This window comes from Crotalus tigris, unplaced genomic scaffold (genome assembly GCF_016545835.1).
Source record: "Crotalus tigris isolate CLP2741 ecotype Arizona unplaced genomic scaffold, ASM1654583v1 scf7180000018690.2240587, whole genome shotgun sequence".
Lineage (NCBI taxonomy): Eukaryota > Metazoa > Chordata > Lepidosauria > Squamata > Viperidae > Crotalus > Crotalus tigris.
In genome coordinates, this window is record NW_024097149.1 from 1,337,538 (window position 1) to 1,359,304 (window position 21,767).

Sequence of the window (21,767 nt, forward strand, 5' to 3'; positions counted from 1 at the left end):
TTGGCTGTCCATGATGTTTTCGGAATCTTCTCCAATGTCAACGTTCAAATGCATCCCTGGGCCAAGTCTTTGACTGAAACTGCTGCAGATAACCAACTGTATTCAGATCCTCTTGGGGGTTGCACGGCTACCCCATCCACTTTTGGATGCTCTGGGTCAGGGGTCACGCTCTGCATCACAGGAGACCTGAGCTCCTTCCCCAGGACCACGGCTGAACCCACATCAAGGCCACCCCAAGCCACCCCACCTCTCACCCACGTCCGGGAGACCTCCCGAAAGAGAGGGAAGGCAGCGCGCGTGCGTGGTGGCGCGCGCTCTCTCCTTTCCCAGAGGGGCGGGGCATGGCGGGGCGGGGCCAGCCGTCCCTGACTTCCACCAGGTCCTCGCGCGGTCCCCGCCGGTCTCCCGTGTTCCGGCGGCGCGTGAGGCGACGCTTGCGGCCTGCTCTTTGAGGTGAGTCTGGCCGCGCCTCTCCCGCTCGCGTGCGCCGAGAGCCGCCTCAGGCCGGGCCGGCGGAGTTTCCCATTTCCCTTCCCGGGAGCTCGGAGCTCCGGCTCATCCGCAGAGAGCCCGACCGCTTTCCCGGGGAGGGCTTTGTGGGGGCATGGTCTGCAGGAGGGCGGTGAACCCTCTCCCGTGCGCGGCGATAACGATCGTGGTGATAATTCTCCACGCTTTCCTCGCGCCAAGGTTAAACAGCACGCGGGCGAACTGTTGCACCGCCCTTTCCTTTTTACCCGGGAGTAACCCCGGGTGTTTAATGGGAAGCCTCCTCTTCCCGCCCGACAGGCTTCAGATCGCCTGGGGGGGGGGGGGGAAGAGAAGGGAAGCTCCTTCCGATTCCCATCGTAGGAGTCAATTCTCACTCCCCATCAGGGATTTCAGGTCCAAAATAACTATGCAGTCTGAGGTGAAACCAGGCTGGGGGTTTGAGGAGAGGGGACTGAGTCGATAGAGGGGCCTGGATTTGCAGGAGATATTTAAAAAAGGGGGATAATTCATCTTTCCTATAATAAGAATATGGTGTGTGCTCTGCTTTGCATCATCTCCTCTGCAACCGTTGGGACATCTCTTACCGTTTCTGCCAATTATTATTATTATTTAAATAATAACTTCAACTTGCTTATTTTTTTTTAATAAAACTTAAAATGGGAGTGGTTTGAATGCTTTCTCTTCTTGCACTTTTCCCAATTCGAAATGCCCCTTAAAGGAGATTTCTGCTGGTTGTTAGTAGATCCCTTAAATTTCTCTTATCTTTGGAAGAAGTCTGCAAAAATGGGTGTCCCTTCTTCTGTTTTTCTCTCTGTCTTGTAAGAATATACAAGTTTACCTCACCAGAAGGAGATGGTAGCGCCTTGGTGTTGTAAAAATGCATGGTGCCAGTTCAAACTTTCCTCATTCAGAGAAGCCATCTTTGTAACATATTAAATCTTTTTAAATAGGAAACTAGTAGTAAAGCATAGAATGGCAGACTAGAACGTTTTATTTTTCCTTGCTCTAAAGCAGTGATTCTCAACCTTTCTAATGCCGTGACCCCATAATACAGTTCCCCATGTTGTGGTGACCCCCAAGTGGGTGTGGCCACCAATAAGAGGGAGTAGGACAGCTAGGGAAAAAAATGGCGGACAGTATGGTTTGGCGACCCCCGTTAAATGGTCATTCGACCCCAAATGGGGTCCCAACCCACAGGTTGAGAACCACTGCTCTAAAGGTTTTATTTGAAGAAATATTTGAAATCTGTTCTCCATGTAGAACCTCTCCTTCCTCCCCAGATTATGCATGGTTATTTTTTGTGCAATCCATTCATCAGTTAAAGACAGTGGTTGCATGCAAAACTTCATTTTATTGCAGGGTGGGGAGAGTATTGTTTTAATAGGACATATAAACCAAGACCTGTTTGATTAGTTTATGCTTCATTGTAATATGGGAACCCAGAAAAATGTAACTAGTTTAAGCAATTGTGTGAGCCCAGTCAGTATGTATATTAGACATAAATGTATTGATAGGGAAGATTGATTTCTTCCTCTATTCTAATAACTCCATTCTTCTGTCTGAGAATTTTTGACAGAGAAGGTTGGATTATGGATCAAAATACACTATCTATTTATGACTATTTAATTTAAAATATTTGTATGGCTGTCCATCTTGCAGTACAGTATTCACAACCCGGGGTAGCTATCTACATTATAAAATCACAAACAATAAAATATCAAGAAAAACCAAGCACTCGATCCATGTACATCCACATTCATCTATGCTGTGGGTGCCCGACCTTTCACCTGGCCTGGGCCACGTTGAGTGAAGAGGAATTTTCTTGGGATGCCTATAAAATATATAACATAGTCAATGTATATAACTATACTATATAATGTTTAAAGTTTACAATCTTGTGGGGCCGCATTACTAGCTGTCCAGGGCCACATGCAGCCCATGGGCCACGGATTTGGAACGCCTGAACTATGGAGTCCCAGAGCTGCAGATGTATGTATGCATGTAGTTATTTTTATATGCCACCCATCTGGCTGCCCAAAGTGACTCTTATTCCCATGCTTGAGAGAAAAGCAATCTTTCAAGCAGCTTTCCAGAAAGTTAGGGGTGAAAACTTGCTGGATCTCAAGGGGAAGGGTGTTCCACAGCAGGTCTGTTATGGAAAAGGCATGTTTCCTGGGTCCCAGTAGATGAACAGTATACAGGTTCACTCAATATGACTTTTGGATATTTTTAGATAACAGGTTTCCTGTCTGACTTCCAACTAACCCCTATAGCCTCATATATAATTCAACCTTCCCAAGTTAGTGATCTTTGACAAACCCGGTGATTTCTGAGATATTGTGATGGTGGGAATTGCCTTTGGCAAATGCAGAAATTTTTGAACTCAGCTGAAGGTCATTCACTTGGAAACAGAGATGCATACTTGAGTGTGGTATGTCTGTTCTTTCTTCCTGTGCAAGAATTCTCTTCGTGTTTTCGAGGAGATCAGCATCCAAGGTCTCAAAACTTTAGCAGTGTTGTTGTTAGTTGTGAAGTTGTGTCTGACCCATTGCGACCCCATGGACAACGTTCCTCCAGGCCTTTCTGTCCTCTACCATCTTCTGAAGTCCATTTAAACTCACGCCTGCTGCTTCAGTGACTCCATCCAGCCACCTCATTCTCTGTCGTCTTCAGTGACTCCATCCAGCCACCTCATTCTCTGTCGTCCCCTTCTTCTATTGCCCTCCATCTTTCCCAGCATTAAGATAAATTGGAAACTTTGCAGGCAATATCTGAAAGTGAGAAAGGCGTGAGTAGCCATGCTTCTTCCCATTCCCAAGTGCTTTTTCTCATAATATTTACCATTTATATAGTCAAGATAATCTCGACCCATTGGATCATTGTTTCAAAGATATTTTTTTACCTAAACAGAGAAACAAAATACCTGTGGGTGGTCTACATTGCAGTGAGAGTGCGAGCAACTTCCTGCCAGATTCCCAATTGACTTGCCTTAAGGGAAGCTGGCAGGGAGAATTGACAATGACAATCTCATGACCACAGATGGGCTTGCCAGCCCTGAAGTGACTATAACCTTGCCAAATTTCAATCCCAGAAGAATCTTGGGCCCCAGATTTTGGATGCATTCTTTAAGTTAGCCCATTTTTCATTTAGTCATACTTACTTATTTAGCTTATGGCATATCATACATGGACTTGTAATATATATTAACATTTCATCTAGATTAGTAAAGCAAAATAAAATATAAATGTTAAAAGAATCTATGTTCAAATTCCAATGTCTCTCTAGGCCAGGGGTTCTTAGCCTTGGCAACTTTAAGACTTGTGGACTTCAACTCCCAGAATTCCTCAGCCAGCTTTGCTGGCTGAGGAATTCTGGGAATTGAAGTCCACAAGTCTTAAAGTTGCCAAGGTTGAGAACCCCTGCTCTAGGCCATCTAACCATTGAAGCGCAGCATTGTTTATATTAAAAAAAAAAACAATCAGATACTGGACTGGTATATGACCTCAGCTCACAACTAGTCACAATGTGATCTATAATTTGATGTGGGACCCCCATAGTCACACTGAAGAAAGGATACTATGCTAGTTTTTTTTTAAATATATATATACATAGCAACGAAAACGCTGATTTAAAAATTGTTGCCCTATGATGCGTCTTTTTGCCCAGTTGAAGGTTACAAATAACGAAATAGACACAAGAGATTTAGTAGTATGTAGAGTTTATAATGTTCCTTTATAGACATTTACTTTTTTAAATCATATCTTCAATACATAACACATGCATAAATAACTTGATGGTATTATGACTACAGCTCTTCTGAACCCCAGCTACACAATAGAATGTAGTTCAAAGGTTAATGAAGGAACCAATCCCTTCTTAGCCTATTTATCACTTCTCCTAGTTTCATTGTACATAGATCTCTATTATACCAATAAAAGATTTTCTACCTAGTGGCTTAATGGTAGGGCAAGATACAAACCTCAAAGACTTTTGTCATAGACTGTTCTTATAGCTCTTAAGAGGTGCTTAACAGATGCTTAACCAAGCATAATTCTCCCTTTGAAAAACCTCTGCCTGTGCATAGATTATCCTTGATCTTTATGAAGTTTGCCTTGTATCCTCCACAGTTCAGGGTGTTCTTTCTAGTGAATTTCCTCCAAGACATTTCAGTGCCTTGGAAACACTTCTATTTAGTGAACCAAGAATTAGAAACCCTTCACATAAATTCAGTTTCTTAAGAAATGCATTATGCTCACAGACATATATACCGTGTTTCCCAGAAAATAAGACCCAACCGGAAAATAAGCCCTAGCATGGTTTTTCAGGATGCTCGTAATATAAACCCTACCCCCAAAATAAGCCCGTTAAGATCGTCAGCAGATAGACGCATTTAGTACTGTATTTCCCCCAAAATAAGACCTAATCGGGAAATAAGACATAATGTGTCTTTTGGAGCAAAAATTAATATAAGACCCGGTCTTGTTTTTGGGGAAACATGATATATATTTGTAAATTTCAACCCTCAATTTAGTAATAGATAACTTTTACTTTATGTTTATGCTGGAGGGACATGTTGTCCAATTACAAAATGACTGCTGTAATAGCATGCCAGTCACAAATCAAAAAGGCAAATCAGTTTGAATGCGCAGATCTGTGAACACCATATTGAGTGTGGGAAAATCAGTTCTTAGATAAGTAAAATTGATTAAATGATGATGTATAGAGATATAAGGCTACAGTTTGATAAATTAGAATAATCCCATTGCAATGGGAAATATTTTTCTTTTGGCGTCTGGCATTCCCAAATTGCCCCCTTCTCTTTATTTATGGGAAATGTTTCCCTCCCTATTTTATTGCTTTATTTTCTCTCTTTTTAGTTTCTGAAGGAAAACAGTGCAGAAAATGGCCAGAGGTCCATTATTTTAGTAACATAAAGTACCTATTAATGTTTATGCATTAGTTTCTCCAGTCTTTCTGAGATGTATAAATATGAGTGGATGGGATTTCTCTCAATATTCTTTGGAGAGAGTCTCACTAGCACATGGTTGTTTTTTTTAATAAACACTGCTGTAAACCTTGATTTATTTATTTTGGGATCTGTGTTTGATTCCACATGGGGACTCCTGTTTATGAAGTCTTTGTCCCCCAATCTCCACATCTACAAACAATTTCCAAACTGAAAATTAAAAGCGATTGTTTGTCTGATTAACACCAGACAATCAAGCAAAAAACAATACCCTAAATCAAGGAGCTACCAAGGAGAGAATCACACCTCCACCAATACTGGCAAAGCAAGCTACTATATATAAATAGGGAGTAAATCCCACACTCACTAGCACTGATGATGTTACCTACCGTATATTCCAGCGTATAGGACAACCCCCGAGTTCAGCGCCGAGTTGCAAGACGATCGATGCCGAGTCGCATGTCTAGAAAGTCGTCTTATACACCGGAAACTATGTTATTTCTGGCGTATAAGACGATCGACGCCGAGTTGCATGCCTAGAAAGTCGTCTTATACGCCAGAAACTACCTTATTTCCGGCGTATAAGACGACTCAACGTATAAGACGACCCCCGTGTTCGGCGCCTGTTTCAACGCTCTCAAAAGTCGTCTTATACGCTGGAATATACGGTAGTTGGTATTGAAATGTCTGCAAGCAAACAACCAAGCTCAGACAGCACCAAGGACTCCACAATTCAGCTCTGAGCTACAAATATTCTCTTCTATTAAAAATAATTCTTTATCCATATTTATACAAATATTGGAGTTGCGTAATATATTCCATTGTTAGTAAAATAATATCCTTATTTTTATTTTTGTACAATTTGTAGTTCTCAATTCTTTGGTGTTATTTCTTTTTCTAACAATCAGACATTCTATTTAGCGGACTTCACCCAAGATGGTGTGCTGAACAATTGGTGACCCTTTTTTTTTGCCACAAAAGCTGGTTATTTGGTGGCTCTGCTCCCTGTTTTTTGAAGGGGAGACTAGGAAAGACCCAACATCCCCTTCAGACAATCACGCACCTACGGAGAAGAGGGGATCCTGAAGACTGCAATTCTTGGTGACGAGCAATCGGAAGGTTGGGTCTCTTACCATCTTTTCTCTCAGTTGTTCATTTTTCTTAAGTATGCCTAGGGTTTAATTGTACTTTTTGAAGCTTTACTGCAGGCATGTCAAACTCGCGACGTCACATGACATCGCGCGACGTATTGCGATTTTCCCCCCATTGCCGGCAATGGGGTGGGCGCGGTTTTGGGATGAGCGTCTGCCCGCATGCCGGCAGTTTGACATGCCTGCTTCACTGCCTTTTGATTTACAGCCAGTTGACTGCTGACCTATTTTATAATCCTTTGTTGGACTTCTGCAACTTTTTTTTCCCTGTTCTTTCACTGTTTACTATTAAATTCCAACCCACTTTGATTTTAGCCCCTAAGGAGATCTATGGTGAAAGTATATTTTCTGGCAGTAAAAGTCATCCGATTGGGCTTACATTTATACAGGATTATATTACAAATTTTGTTCTTTCTAGCTCTTTAATAAAAAAAACCCCTCTGATCTTTGTTTCTTAACTTTTGATGGGAAAATTCCCCTTCCTTTAGTCATTTTTGATTGGGGGGGGGAACTTATCTCAACCTTCCTTGTGGATGCTGGGTTATCTGCTCCTCATGTCCATGGAAAGAACAGTGTGATTCTCAAATGTCTCTAAAAGGCAATATAATTTTCTGGGAAGCATTTGAAAAAATGTTCTCCAACTTATAGGTTTTATTTGAAAATATAAACAAAAAATTTGCTGGGTCAACAATGGCTGTGAATCACACTCAAGACAAACCCAAAAGCAGGAAATAACAATGGGATTTGACTTGCAACTTGAAGAATTGAAATCTGATCTGTTGCTGTCAGATGTGAAGAAAGCACTTGGTTTGAAAAATATAGATGTGCCAGAAGAGTTTGAAAAGAATATGAATGCAAGAAATTCTGAGATACTGGAATTGATGAACAGTGGACTGGACTTTCTTGGCAAGAGGAATGTGTTTTTAAAGAGAATTTTTCGAAAATGGATGTTGCAGAGATATTTACAACAGAAACGTATTAACTGTGGAATTGAGATGCAGTTGTTGGGAAAGTTCCCAATTAAAAACCTAAGGAAAGGTTTCATTATTAAGAGCCAAACAAGGGTATTTGATCCTGGACAGATTAGCAATAATGGCTGGAGTGATTTGTGATAGATAAGAAACTGTTGCAGATTTTCTATGAGTAAATTACAATGGTAGACTGTTAACATAGAGCAGTGATGGCGAACCTCTTAGAGATCGAGTGCCCAAACTGCAACCGAAAACCCACTTATGTATCGTTGGGTGCCGGTTGGGTGTGGCCCATTGGGTGGGTGTGGCCAATTGGGTGGGCTTGGCCCATATGGTGGGCGTGGCTGCGGTGGTAATGGCAGACTGGGTGGGACTAAAAAGTTCAATCAATTCCAACTTTGCAAGATCTTTTTTTCCCGCGAGAAATTAAAATTGATTGAACCTTTTTTTTTTTTTTTTTGCACACAGCAGTGGAGACCTAAAGCGAAAGGTCTAGGACTAGGGCGATGGCACACATGCCCACAGAGAGGGTTCTGTGTGCCACTTGTGGCACGCATGCCATAGGTTCGCCACCACGGACATAGGGCCTTGAACTTTAACTTTTCTATTGTTTTTCATATATGTAATGTATGATAGGTCTGTTAGGCTGCAAAGAGATGTAGACATTTATAAATTTTGGACCTGCTTTGCAAGGTAGGGAGCTGCTATTGTTGGAATAGGTTTTTCAGTGCTCAACTAGGATGGATAATATGTGTTTTTGTTTTTTTGTACTTTTTAATTCATAATTTTTAATGTTCTTGTCATGTTTTTTTGTTTTTGTCATTTTTTAGATTTTTTCTTTTGTATTGTATATTTAATTTTTTTGAATAAAATAAAATTATTTTTTAAAAAATTCTATTTAGCAACTTGAACGTTCTTTCACATTTTTATTTTACAGATCTGGAGATGCGAACAGTTAATTTAAAATCGAATTTGAAAAATTCATATTATAAGGATTCATTTATAATTAGAGGGAAATTCTTAGACAAATTTTCTTTCATTCTGGCTATAATATTATTCTTGAACATTAAAGAGGAGAAAAAAAATGACATATTCAAAAACCAGTGAAAGCCAAAAGTTGTATAATGCTTAGAGAAGATGCCTACATTTTGGTAACCCCCCATAGAAGTTAACAAAAACTACAATGAATACACTCACTCCACTTTCAAGAAAAGGGTCACCCTTTATTCCCATTGGCCCCTAAACTAGAAAGCTTACTTTACATCACAGTGAAAGCGTTGTTGTCAATACTCGGAATAGGGAGTTGCATTGGTGACGCTGACAAATTTCAGCTAGCTGTCAAAGCTTGTCAATAACCTAAAGCCCCTGAAAAAAAAGTTTTTTCAACAATAGAAAACCAAGATATTTACTATTGACTCCTGCTGGGTTTTAGATCAACTTGTAGATAAAATACCATCACAAGTGTGCTTTCATTCAGTTTGGGAAAATTTAGCATAATACACTGTTCTCTTTCATTTAATATTTTGTAGTATTGATATAGGGGCATTACATTTTTTAAAAAAAATACAGAGAAATAACTTCATAATCCTTTTACATTTACATCTCTAAATAGTGCCTCTCACTAGCTTACATGAGAAGAATGGAACATTTGTTTCTGATCATGCTTTTTCCAGGTACCTGCTTGAGGCTGTAGTTTTCTAAGCTACCTATGCAGCCTCAAGCCACTTTTAAACAAATTACCGGTATCTGTCGTTTACTGAATTTACCAGATTTGCACCGGAAGAGGACAGCTTTTGTTTAAAACTGATTTCAGTTCAAGAATAATTTATAAATAATACACAATACTAAAATGAATTGCCTGGTGAGAATTGAGAACTGTCTAGCGGGGTTCTGCCATACCAGGACTGTACTTACGAATTATGCATTGAAGCTGACAGATAAGAATCACCCTAAGCAAATACTGTCGCATCTTTTTCATCATACTTTTGAGTTTACCTTGGCAGTAAAGAGTGAAAGTGTATTTTCTTATGAAATCTTTAGCTGATATTTTAATTAGCAAGAAAATTTCTGACCTGAGGCTCCTGTAGCTGGGTGGTAACATTAAATTGAAATGCGATTGTGAACTTCTTTTATTCGAGAAATTATTGAATGGTATTTCTAATGCTTCAGGCCTTTGGGCATCTACATTTAATAACACACAATTCCTATTCTAAAAATACTGTAAATCGTTCATTAAATAATAAGGCCAGTTTAAAGTGAGAATATCTTGCATCTGTGAAATAATTATACAGTGGCTGCTGTGACAGACAAGGAAGCAAATACAGAGAACTTTCTTGTATCCAAATTGGCATGTTAATAAAACTTAAAGATATGTCTGAATATCTATTTCGGCAGCAAGAGGTTGCCAAAAAAAGGAGGCCACGACCATGGGATCAAAGCCCTATTTGCTCTTTGCAGATAGTCCTCGAGTTACGACCGTAATGGAGCCTGCCCATCACGGTTGTAAAATGGGTCTGTCGCATGACTAATTTGATGCTATAATCTTTTTTTTCTGGCTGTTATTCAATGAACCACTATTGATCCACTGTTAAATGAACGCTGCAATCCAAACCATCGAAAAGCATGTTCATATGACTGCAGGACGCTGAAAACAGTCATAAATGCAGCTTGATTGCCAAGCATCTGGGGTGTGGTCACTTGGCCATGAGGGGGGGCTCCTGACCACTGGAACTTTGAATCCCCCCCCCCCCAGGTAGATGGGTCAAAATGTTGACCAGTTCCCTTACACACACGCACACACACTACAGCAACACAATTTAGGACTATGCTATTCTGTTGCTGTCTCAGCTCAGAAACCAAGCAAGGTAAGGTAATTGAATAGGAGACTTACAGGACATTCCAGAGCTAGACTGGGAAATTTCTAAAAGCCATCCAGAAGAAAGCAGTGGCAAGTTATTCCAATATCATTGCCAAGTAAAACAGGAGAAAGCTCAATTCTAGGTAATTTTTATTATTACTACTGCTGCTGTTAAATAATTGGTAGCCTAGATTTCTTAGACATTCTCTTAGAAATTATCCAGGGATCTATCGGAACTGCCGTCTCCAATCTGCTTCCCTGTAGGTTGAATTATAGCTGCAGAATTCTCAGCAGATCTGTATTTTTGGTGCACCAAATTAAGGACAATGGTACTTGGGAGATCTGGGTTTGTATTCTAATCTAACTGAACCTGCCTGAAGGTGCACTTTGTGAGTGTACCTGGCAGATAGATTGATTGTGTTGGTTAATCAGGTGGGGTTTGGGTTTCTCTTTTGAAGATTCCATCTGTGCAATTCTTACTCTTAATAACTGCAAATTGACCAGTAGTACATTAACTGATATGCTTGACTTTGATTGCTGTTATTTCAGACTAAAGCAAAATGAATGAGCATCCCAAAAAAAGGAAAAGGAAGACTCTGCATCCTTCACGCTACTCAGGTAAATCAAATGTAGCTATATTTGCTCATTTCAGTTACTGTAAATTGCATTTTCTTCTGAATGTATCTGTTAAACTTTCCAGAAGCTAGATTTTTTTAGATGAGATTGGTTAACCAAAAACTGAATTCTTAAAATTCTGTGTAATCTGTCTTTAATTCATTGTTACATTATATAAATACAGGATAAAAAGTAACTGATTTCAGTAGAAATGTTGATGTCTGTATCCTTGAATGTAAAGATTGAAGATACGTTGGATATCATCTAGCTCAATCCCTAAATTTAACCCAATTCCTATAGACATTATTTGTAAATTGCTATCCCTGTGGTTTATTTCTTTATTATACACTGAGATTTGGAAAAAGGAAAAATAAAAGCACAGAACAGTACATAGTCTATCACAGTGGTGGCGAACCTATGGCATGGGTGCACTCAGAGGGCACTCAGAGCCCTCTCTGTGGGCGTGTGCGCCGTCGCCCCAGTCCTAGGCCTTTAGCTGGGTTTTATAAAACCTTTTTGCTTTAGGCCTCCACCACCGTGTGCAAAAATAAGGTTCAATCAATCAGTCAATTTCAACTTCTCGCAGGGGGAAAAAAAAGATCTTGCAAAGTTGGAATTGATTGATTGAACTTTTTAGTCCCACCCAGTCTGCTGTTACCACCATAGTCACGCCCACCCAATGGGCCACGCCCACCCGGCACCCAACAATGCATAAGTGGGTTTTGGGTTGCAGTTTGGGCACCCGGTCTCTAAAAGGTTCGCCATCATCAGTCTATCACATTTCCCCACAGACCAATTCTACCATCATTTAAAAAAAAAAAAAGGAATTGTAAAACATACTCTGGCAAAAAAAACCTTTCAGTCCTGACAGAATTGTTTCCAGAGAGATAGTGATGCTCTGTGAATCCTGTCCTTTTTTTTTTTTTTAGAAATTGTCTATGAGTGCTTTGGCATGACCCCAGAGAGCAGTTACCTTTCTTTGCTTAAATCAGGGGCTCAGGAATTCTGGGAATTGAAGTCCACGAGTCATAAAAGAGCCAAGGTTGACTACCCCTGGCTTAAATGAAGATGGGGGCAGCCATAATTACCCCCCAAAAGAAAGTGAAGCGAAGGACAAGCCACTGTGTAATAAAGGGCCATCAGATTTCAAGCAGAAGAATGGATAAAGGATTAGAAGTGATCTTCTGATGCAGGAAGAAACCAAGAGACTGAAGTTGGGATGAGAACCTGGCAAAGAATAAAATGCAAGGAATCTGAAACTAGTGGGTAGAACTAGTAGAAACTAAGAGATGGGTTAAAGAGAGGCATGAAGGAGAAAACAAGGTCTCTCTGTATGTGCTTTGGGTAGAGGCAGACAGGAATAGCATTGAAGAAAGTATGCAGTCAGGAAAAGCAGAAGGGGGCGAGAAAGAAATTCAAGATTGGCTTGCCTTAATTATCTTTGGTAGAAGGAGGAGGGAAAGAGGAACTTCCATTCTTTCAAGTTTCTGTTCTGATAGGCTATATCAATAAAAATAGAGCTCTACTATTAACCTATATTGTCTCTATTCTTACCTGATCTACCTTAAAAGAGCTAACATTTTAAGAATTGTATGTAGGAGAGCAATTAAACTATAATTTAGAAGTAATCAGAAAAGTTTAATTTTAGATCTGGAGGGATAATTGAGAGACAAAAAAAATGATCTTACCTTGATGGTAAGTTGGGTGGTCAATAATTTTATATATATTTATATAAAAATACATTTATATAAATATATATAAAATTATTTATAAGATTTATAAATAAATCTTATGTGTGTGTTTGTGTGTAAAAGATATCTGTTCTGTTAATGGGAGAGTTAGAATTTTTCCTCTCTCATACCTGTAACAGACAACTTATTGTTAATTGAAATTTACTAGGATCACAGACCACCATCTAATTTTTATGCATTTATATATTCCTTTCTTGGTCTGCAATTCTGTAATACTGTGAGTAAATCTCACTAAAGCCAATTGAACCTATTTCTAAAGAAACTTATTAAGGATTGCACTATATTCTCTTAACATCAAATAATTTAGCCATAGGAAAGTTAAAAATGTTATACAGATGTCAAAAAATAACTTCCATGAGATATTTAAGTTCATGATTTTGTCTTTTTTTCTGTCTTAGATTCTTCAGGAATTCCAAAATTCATAGATAATAGTGGCATATTTTCTGATCATTGTTACAGTGTCTGTTCCATGAAACAGCTAGACCTAAAAGTTCCTGATAACCGAGGTAAAGATTAGCATTTCGCAGATTCATTCGTAGGTGTATTTTTGAGCAGGTTGCCTGTCTCCTTGTACATATTCTGGAAGATTTAATGGTATTCTACACAATATTCCATTTTATAGCCTATGTGTATAACCAAAAATTTTATGAAAACCATAAAGTTAAGAAGTAGATGGTGTAATTAGATTTTAAAAAATAATTTTTGATGTGTGTGCTGTTCATTTAACATTTGTGTGCATTTGGGTTTGACAATGATTATTCTGTACAAAGGAAAAGATAAAAAGCAAATGCAAAATCTACATACAAGGACATTAGTTTGTTATATGCTTAAGAATGTGCACCCAATTTTTTTTTATCAAAAGCTCACAACAGATGTCAATTTGCAAAATTGTGGGTGGTGTACTCTATTTTAATGTTGAATATAATATGTTCAGAAGAGGTTTGTTTTATATGCAAATGAAAAAGAAAAGTTTACTTCATGTTTGATATTTAAAATTTATGATAAGATGAAAAGGCATGAAATGTAGAGTGATTTATGAAAATACGTTTGCTTGATGAATGAGATAAAGTGTTATATATAATGGAATTAAACCGTGGAGTTAGCTAAAGCTACTTATGCTGCCATGGTGTGTCATGATTGCACAAGGCAACAGCTGGCAATTCCATTTTTATAGGCAGCTACCTATTACTGATATAGATGACTTCAGAAACATTTGACAGGATTACTATTATTTTTGAAAGAACTTCTGCCTCTGAGTAAAGATGGGATTTCAGATAATCAGTTCAGATTGGTATGTTAAAATTACTGATATAGGTGGCTTGAGAAATGTTTGACAGGATTACTGTTGAAAGAACTTCTGCCTCTGAGTAAAGATGGGATTTCAAATAATCAGTTCAGACTGCTGTGTTAAAATATGCATTGGAAATTTAAATGTTTAAGGGAACAGTAATGTTTTAAAACATTTGGTCATGTTATATCGTCACGTACTATGCATGACGTAATAAATATGGGCAAGAGTATTGTAAACAAAACATACAAGTTTATGAGAAGCAGGCATAGCTTAGTAGACTTTCCCAGTGTCTGGAGTCATTCTGCCAGTACAGAGAAATAATTTTAGCTTTTTAAAATTTTACTACAGTGTACTCAAGTAGGAGGAAGTCATATTATTTGTTATCAGCCTTTTAACAATGTATGAAACAAGCTCTGAATTGCTCTGAAAAAGTATGAACTGAATTAAGGGGCTAACACCAGAATGCCCTGGGTTGTGTGCTGAGTGGGTCTCTCTATAAATTGGTTAAAATAAACAGAATAATCTTTTTCTCCTCAGGTCGATTTCATAACACAGCGCCTAGTACAGATGCCGATGAGGATGGCAGCCAGGTGTATGCTGGGACATCTCAGTGGAGTGGGATCCAGTCTAATGTACCGGGGACACATTTCATGGACCCCAAGAAAAAAGGTAAAGTGATTGTGTCAATTCTCAGTTACTCTCCCTATTAATAATAATGCCAAAATGAGAAAGGGTAAAAGATGTCAAGCCCCTTTCTGAACATTAAAAGTTTGGAACCCGAGAGCCTGGGTGCATTGTAGTCATTAGAACTGAGATAGTTCCTCTCATGCCCTCCAGACGTTTGGGGCTGTAAATCGGAATGGTTTGCTACTGGCCTTGTTCCCAGAGCAGATGGGAGTTGTATGCAAGACTATATAGAACAGTGGTTCTCAACCTGTGGGTCGCAACCCCATTTGGAGTCGAATGACCATTTCACGGGGGTCACCAAACAACACAGTCCGCCATTTTTTTCCCCCTTTTCCTTAGCTGTGCTCCTCCCTTTTATTCTATTGGCTTTTGTAAGCCAATAGAATAGACTCCCTTGAATAGAGTCTAATTCTATTGGCTTTCAAAAGCCAATAGGAATTGTCCAGGCTGTCTCTGCCCTGCTGAGCCCGCCAAAAGTCCCATTCTGCAAACGGTGCTGTAGCAGTTGAGTAGTCCTCGACTTACGACCGGTTGGGGGTCGCGGCATTAAAAAGGTTGAGAACCACTGATATAGAATATAAGAAAGCTATCTTCAGCTTCTTAATGAAAGAGTGGAATAAAAATATGCACCTCTTTAAGATTTATTCAGGTATAGTTCAGATGAGTTCAGCAGAACTGATAAAATAAATATGCAGAGAATTGCCGTGGTAGTGATCCAACACAAATAATGCTATTTGCACATTTTTATTTTCTATCCTAGCATTCAGTATCTCTTACTACTTATCCTTAGGGAGATTGGGTGCTCTTTTTCTTTTTCTCAGGAAGACAATTAAAGTCTGTCCCCTGGTGGCGGTGGTTGTTTTGGTAAAAATTTACTTGGTGAATTGACATTTAAAAATATAATTCTTTGTTAGTTTGGTCTTGGCTCCTTTTGCAGATAAAAACAACAATAACGGCATTTTTAAAGATTCGTGCGAGTCCCCTATCTTCAGTGACAGTTTAACAGAAGAGGAGAAACCTTTGGATATTCAAACGGTAGAGATCTCCACTACTGAAGTCCAGGCTGTAGAGGTCCACGACATTGAAACTCAGACCATTTCCCCTGAGAAGCTTGAAGCAGAGGATGCAGAGGAAATCCCCTTTGCAAGTTGCAAAGGACTTGACAAAAACCCTCCTTTGAACGTCATCATTCCGCCCAAATGGCCCCTGCTCCGGGCAAACAACAGCGGTCTGTACAAATGTGAACGATGCACATTTAACAGTAAATATTTCTCGGACCTGAAGCAACACGTGGTTCTAAAGCATAAAACCTGCCCTGAGGGCAACATCTGTCGGGTGTGCAAGGAAAGCTTCTCTTCCAAAAAGGTGCTTATTGAACACTTGAAAATCCACGAGGAGGACCCCTACATTTGCAAATATTGTGACTACAAAACCGTGATGTTTGAAAACCTGAGCCAGCATATAGCAGATACGCATTTCAGTGACCATCTTTACTGGTGTGAGCAATGTGATGTTCAGTTCTCCTCCAGTAGTGAGTTGTACCTCCATTTCCAGGAGCACAGCTGTGACGAGCTGTACCTGTGCCAGTTCTGTGAGCACGAAACGAGCGACCCTGAGGACTTGCACAGCCATGTGGTGAACGAGCACGCAGGCCGGCTGATAGAGCTGAGCGACAACTACAACAGCAGGCAGCCCCAGGGCCATTACAGTCTGGTCAACAAAATCAGCTTTGACAAGTGCAAGAACTTCTTTGTGTGTCAAGTGTGTGGCTTCCGCAGCAGGCTTCACACCAACGTCAATCGCCATGTGGCGATAGAGCACACCAAAATATTCCCTCATGTTTGTGATGACTGTGGGAAAGGCTTCACAGGCATGTTGGAATATTGCAAACACTTAAACAGTCACCTGACTGAAGGCATTTATTTGTGTCAGTATTGTGAATATTCAACAGGACAGATTGGTGACCTCAGAAGCCACTTGGACTTCAGGCATTCGGCTGAACTGCCTCACAAGTGCACCGATTGTTTGATGAGGTTTGGTAATGAAAGAGACCTTTTGAGTCATCTTCAGATACACGAAACTGCTTGATTGTGGTTGTGTGAATGTTCTCATCTGTCCCAGAATAATAGCATTTCAGAGTTTCCATCAGTGTAAAAGGCCGCTGAGCCTCAGGATAGTGTATTTCATCAAACTTTTAATGCATAATAAACCACTTGTCCAGTTGTCTGGAAGCATAGCATTAAGCCCTATGATGGAAATAAACAACCATCCTGCTAAATGTGTAGTGTTTGTGTTCATATTACTATTTAAAAAGCAAAACAGAACTTACTTAAGATGTGCCCTCACCCTCCTCATGATGTAGATGTTACTGAGGTTGAAAAAATACCTTTTATGCAGCTGTTGCCTTTGTGTCCCTGTAAAGTTCCTCATTCTCAGTGATTGTCATCTCAGTTTACTCCATGCATATGATGAATTTTCTCCCTCACAGGTTTCCTAGTATTTGCTTTTATTTATAGAACCAGAGTCATATTAAGTAGGACTTTTGAATGTCATTCTCATACAAAGCTGAATACATATATTTCCTTGAATCTAGCCATTAAGAGTTCTTTTGATTTGCAATATTTTAGTATAAGGATGGTATAGGAAAACCCATCTTTGGCTAAATGAGGGAAATAAAAAGAGAATAAACAAATAAATAAGCAATATAGCTAATGAGTTTTAAATACGCTTCCAAAAATCTTTCATATCATTTTTACTTCGTGATTCATTACTCTGTTACTGCAAGAATCCTCAATTTAAACACAGAAGTCTTTTTTTTTGTTACTGTTTTGTATCCACAATATCACTTTTTCCATTTATGTTATTAAAGAGAAATATCCCATATTTAGTATGAATCAGCCCTGAGACAAGAGAACCAAATATTAAATGGGACACGTGTCCCAGGAAAGACATTGTACTCTTATCTAGTGTTTTAATTACCAAGCAATTTGTAAAGCAGTTTCATTTTAAGAAACTAATGCCACTAATGCTAGTTATTGAGTGAAACATTTCTAACAACCAGTCTATGCTAAGCTATTTTAGCAGCTCTATTAAGTAGAATTCTGCAACCCCAAAAGATTCTTCATTTTAATGAAAGAAATTAGTCCGGGAACATCTAACAATTGCCATGAGTATCTACTGTATCTGTGGAGGTCAATTCTCTTGTTAATGCAATTTTATTCATTCAAAAGCCCCCCGCCTGCCCAATTTTTACCATATAATGTTCACTTCCAAGTAAATATTTTTAGGTTTCAACATATACATTTGGATTTGGATCAATCATGCCATGGCTGAAGTAAGGCTATACATTATGTAGGCAAAGCTACTTGTCACATTTAACAAGTCCGTCATCCCCTTTGCCTAATGGTAGCTGTTCCTCCAAATTAAAGATCAACCAAGACAGAATGTTCTTGAATGAGGAGAAGTCCTACTTTTGTACAAAGCTAAGTCCAAAAATGCTAGAGAATTCCTGAAAGCCTGATGCTAGTCAAATCAGCCATCAATAGGCACATACAGTAGAAGTAAACAACATATACCTAGAAAGTCATACGTACATATAAGATCACAAGAAGTGATAATACTGCTTATACCACACTCGCAAGGTCACAGATGGAGTACTGTGTACAGTTCTGGTTACCACAAAAAAAGATGCTGAAACTGTAGAAAATATAGAGAAGAACTAAGTTGTTAAAGGACCTGGAGGTTAAATCCTATGATGAACGGTTGAGGGAGCTAGGAGCTAGATATGTGTCTAGCCCAGCGGTTCTCAACCTTTTTAATGCTGCGACCCCCAACTGGTCGTAAGTCGAGGACTACTCAACTGCTGCAGCACCGTTTGCAGATGGGACTTTTGGCAGGCTCAGCAGGGCAGAGACAGCCTGGACAATTCCTATTGGCTTTTGAAAGCCAATAGAATTAGACTCTATTCAAGAGAGTCTATTCTATTGGCTTTCAAAAGCCAATAGAATAAAAGGGAGTAGCACAGCTAAGGAAAAGGGAGAAAAAAATGGCGGACTGCGTTGTTTGGCGACCCCTGTGAAATGGTCGTTCAACCCCAAATGGGGTCTCGACCCACAGGTTGAGAACCACTGGTCTAGCCTATCAGAAGAGAAGGATTGGGAGGGACATGATAACATATCTTCCAGTACTTAAAAGGATGAGGGTGAAAGTTTGTTCTCCAAGCTTGTGGGTTGGTTTCTGAACATTTTATTACCAGGCTAAGTAACATCTTCAGCAGAGTTTAGGGGAACAAAGAACTTTCGCCCTCATCCTGTGTAGGAAATTAGCGCGCGCGCGCACACACACACACACACACACACACACTCTAGAGGAGGCTTTCCTAGGATCAAACCATTCACTGCTCCACTACCAGGAAAACACTCCCGGCAGTTAAGTTTTATGAATGAGATGAGATACAGCACTTTTGTATCTATTGAGAAAATGAGCATTCCATTCAGTCTATTTACAGAAAGCCAGAGAGCTCCATTCATAAATCTGCCTTCAGCTACAGTTCCCACAGAAGGTGAAGCTAATGGGATTAAAAGCAGAAAAACAAAGACTCCTAAAATCTACATTCCCCACCCAGCTTCAAGGACAGGGCATGGGACCTCCCAGGCACAATGGGAGTCAGGAAACAATTATTAGAATACCAAAAAGGGCACACTCAAGCACAGGGCAAAGTACATTTCATAACAAACAGGCATTTCAATCACAAAACCCCAAAGAATGTATAAAAACCCACCTACTCTCAAACTCCATTTTGTCAGCCACCCAGGAAACATGCTGTTGTCACTAGTTTCTGGCTAACAAACAAGACCTTCCTGCAGCCAGCCTCCATTTTATTTTCAGTGTCTACCTCCCAGCTTGGACCTGATTTTTCTTCCAACAACTTGAGCTACAGATATTCATTATTGCAAACTTAAGGGGATGTCACAAAGAAGAGACTAATTTGCTCTGCAAACAACCAGAGTGCAGGACAAAAAGTAATGGGTGGATGCTTGTTAAAAAGAGATCTAACTTGGAAGTAAGGAGAAATTTTCTGGCTGTGAGAACAATTAATGGAGTAGCTTGCCTCCTGGAGAGGAGGGTGCTCCAACAATGGAGGTTTTCAGAAACAGACTGGATAGCCATTTGACCAGGAGAGCATAAGACCTGCCTTGAGCAGATTAGAAGACCTATGAGATCCCTTCCAGGCCTATTACTTTATGTTCCAATCTATGCTATTCAAAAGAGACAATCCAAAAACCAAAAGACCATAATACCTCCTAGCCAGCAGTCAACACCCAAATAAGCAGGGATTAACACTAAGTAATAATTTCTTAATCAAGGAATTACCAACTCAGTAAACAAACTAGCCTAATCTAGGAATTGAAGGTGGCCACGTATCGTAGTTTAGATGTGGTTACTTTTATAGAAAAGTCTTTCTGTTATTCCTAGAAAGCATGAAAAATTAGCCTCCCCAGAAATTACCAAAAAAAACACACTTGGTGTGGTAGGGAGGAAATGTAGCTTGGATCCCTTTGGGGTTTTGCAATCTTTATCTTCTTTGACCTCAGATTTGGGGGGTGAAGAAATCTCAATGCAATTAGGAACTTCTAATACCTTGAGATTTTTCCCAGTTTTATTTAGATTACTGATATTTGCCAATTTCCTTATCTAAAGATGGGATTTATCAGTTCCAGCCTTGGTGTCCATAACAAAGGGAAGGTTTAGGAGCTCTTTTGTCCTATTATCTGAAGTTCATTCGGAGGTCAGGGCTACCTATAGCCTCCAGATACCTTCAGATCCTGAGGTCATTGGCAGATCCGTGAGGATGACTTCTAATTCTGAGCTTTCCGTACAGATTTTAAACAATGAGGGAGAGCTTTTGAAACCTCATTTAACAAATGCACAAACTACCTATAGAGCAGTGGTTCTCAACTTGTGGGTCGGGACCCCATTTGGGGTCGAACGACCATTTCACGGTCGCCAAAGAACGCAGTCCGCCATATTTTCCCCCTTTTCCTTAGCTGTGCTACTCCCTTTTATTCTATTGGCTTTTGAAAGCCAATAGAATAGACTCTCTTGAATAGAGTCTAATTCTATTGGCTTTCAAAAGCCAATAGGAATTGTCCAGGCTGTCTCTGCCCTGCTGAGCCCGCCAAAAGTCCCATTCTGCAAACGGTGCTGCACCAGTTGAGTAGTCCTCGACTTACAACCGGTTGAGTGGTCCTCGACTTACGACAGGTTGGGGGTCGCGGCATTAAAAAGGTTGAGAACCACTGCTATAGAGGATCAAGGGTGTGTCAATTTACAGGAAGCCTGAAGGAACACTGGAAAAAAACCCCACAAATCTAGCATTTTGGGGTATATTTTCTTGATCAAAATTATCTTACTGATTTTACTTTCCAAAGGATTTGGAGCAAAAGTCTATAATCCCAGTCCCACTCAGGAAATAAGCCGCCTCAGTCTTCGCTGTTTTCAGTCTATGAGGAGGAGGGGGGGGGGGAAGCCCTAAGAAATCCTGGCTTCTTCTCTTAGCCTAAATTTAATACAGTATTTCATGGGAAAAGAGAAATGGGTTTAAAATTGTAAGGAATGCTTGTGAGTTACTACTACTTGCTTTATAATATCAATGTTTCTCAATCTGGGCAAGTTGGGCTATCTGAGGAATTCTGGGAGTTGAAGTCCACACACCCCCCCCCCCCAGGTTGGAAACCCTGCCTTACAAATGCCAAGTTGCAGAAATGGCTAAATTGGCTTGTTTGATTAAGAAAGGAAGCATAATTACTGGTATAAAAGACTGAAAGCCCTTGATGGACATTTTGCTGAAAATAGACAAAAATGAATTGGTGATTCCTGGATTTAAAAGCTTGTCTATGGGAAGAAGAGAACTATGATTAGAATATGGAAAGATTGATGTGCAATTGCTGTCTGTAACTGCCACAATGATTGGAAGTTCCTATGGG

At 39.7% G+C, this 21,767-nt stretch overlaps 1 protein-coding gene across 3 annotated transcripts; it reads left to right on the forward strand.

Annotated features, from left to right (window-relative positions):
- Nucleotides 1–328: 328 nt before the first annotated feature.
- On the forward strand, nucleotides 329–17,059 carry ZNF639 (zinc finger protein 639). Of its 3 annotated transcripts, none has more exons than XM_039355437.1 (6): nucleotides 358–453; nucleotides 6,367–6,559; nucleotides 10,987–11,055; nucleotides 13,202–13,309; nucleotides 14,632–14,763; nucleotides 15,719–17,059. In XM_039355437.1, exons 3-6 carry the CDS (start codon nucleotides 10,998–11,000, stop codon nucleotides 16,867–16,869), a joined length of 1,449 nt encoding a protein of 482 aa, XP_039211371.1. In that variant the 5' UTR covers nucleotides 358–453; nucleotides 6,367–6,559; nucleotides 10,987–10,997; the 3' UTR covers nucleotides 16,870–17,059. The 3 variants fall into 3 exon arrangements, with proteins under 3 accessions (XP_039211370.1, XP_039211371.1, XP_039211372.1); XM_039355438.1 differs by having other exon boundaries at nucleotides 391–453; nucleotides 6,380–6,559; XM_039355436.1 differs by lacking the exon at nucleotides 6,367–6,559 and having other exon boundaries at nucleotides 329–453.
- Nucleotides 17,060–21,767: the final 4,708 nt, after the last annotated feature.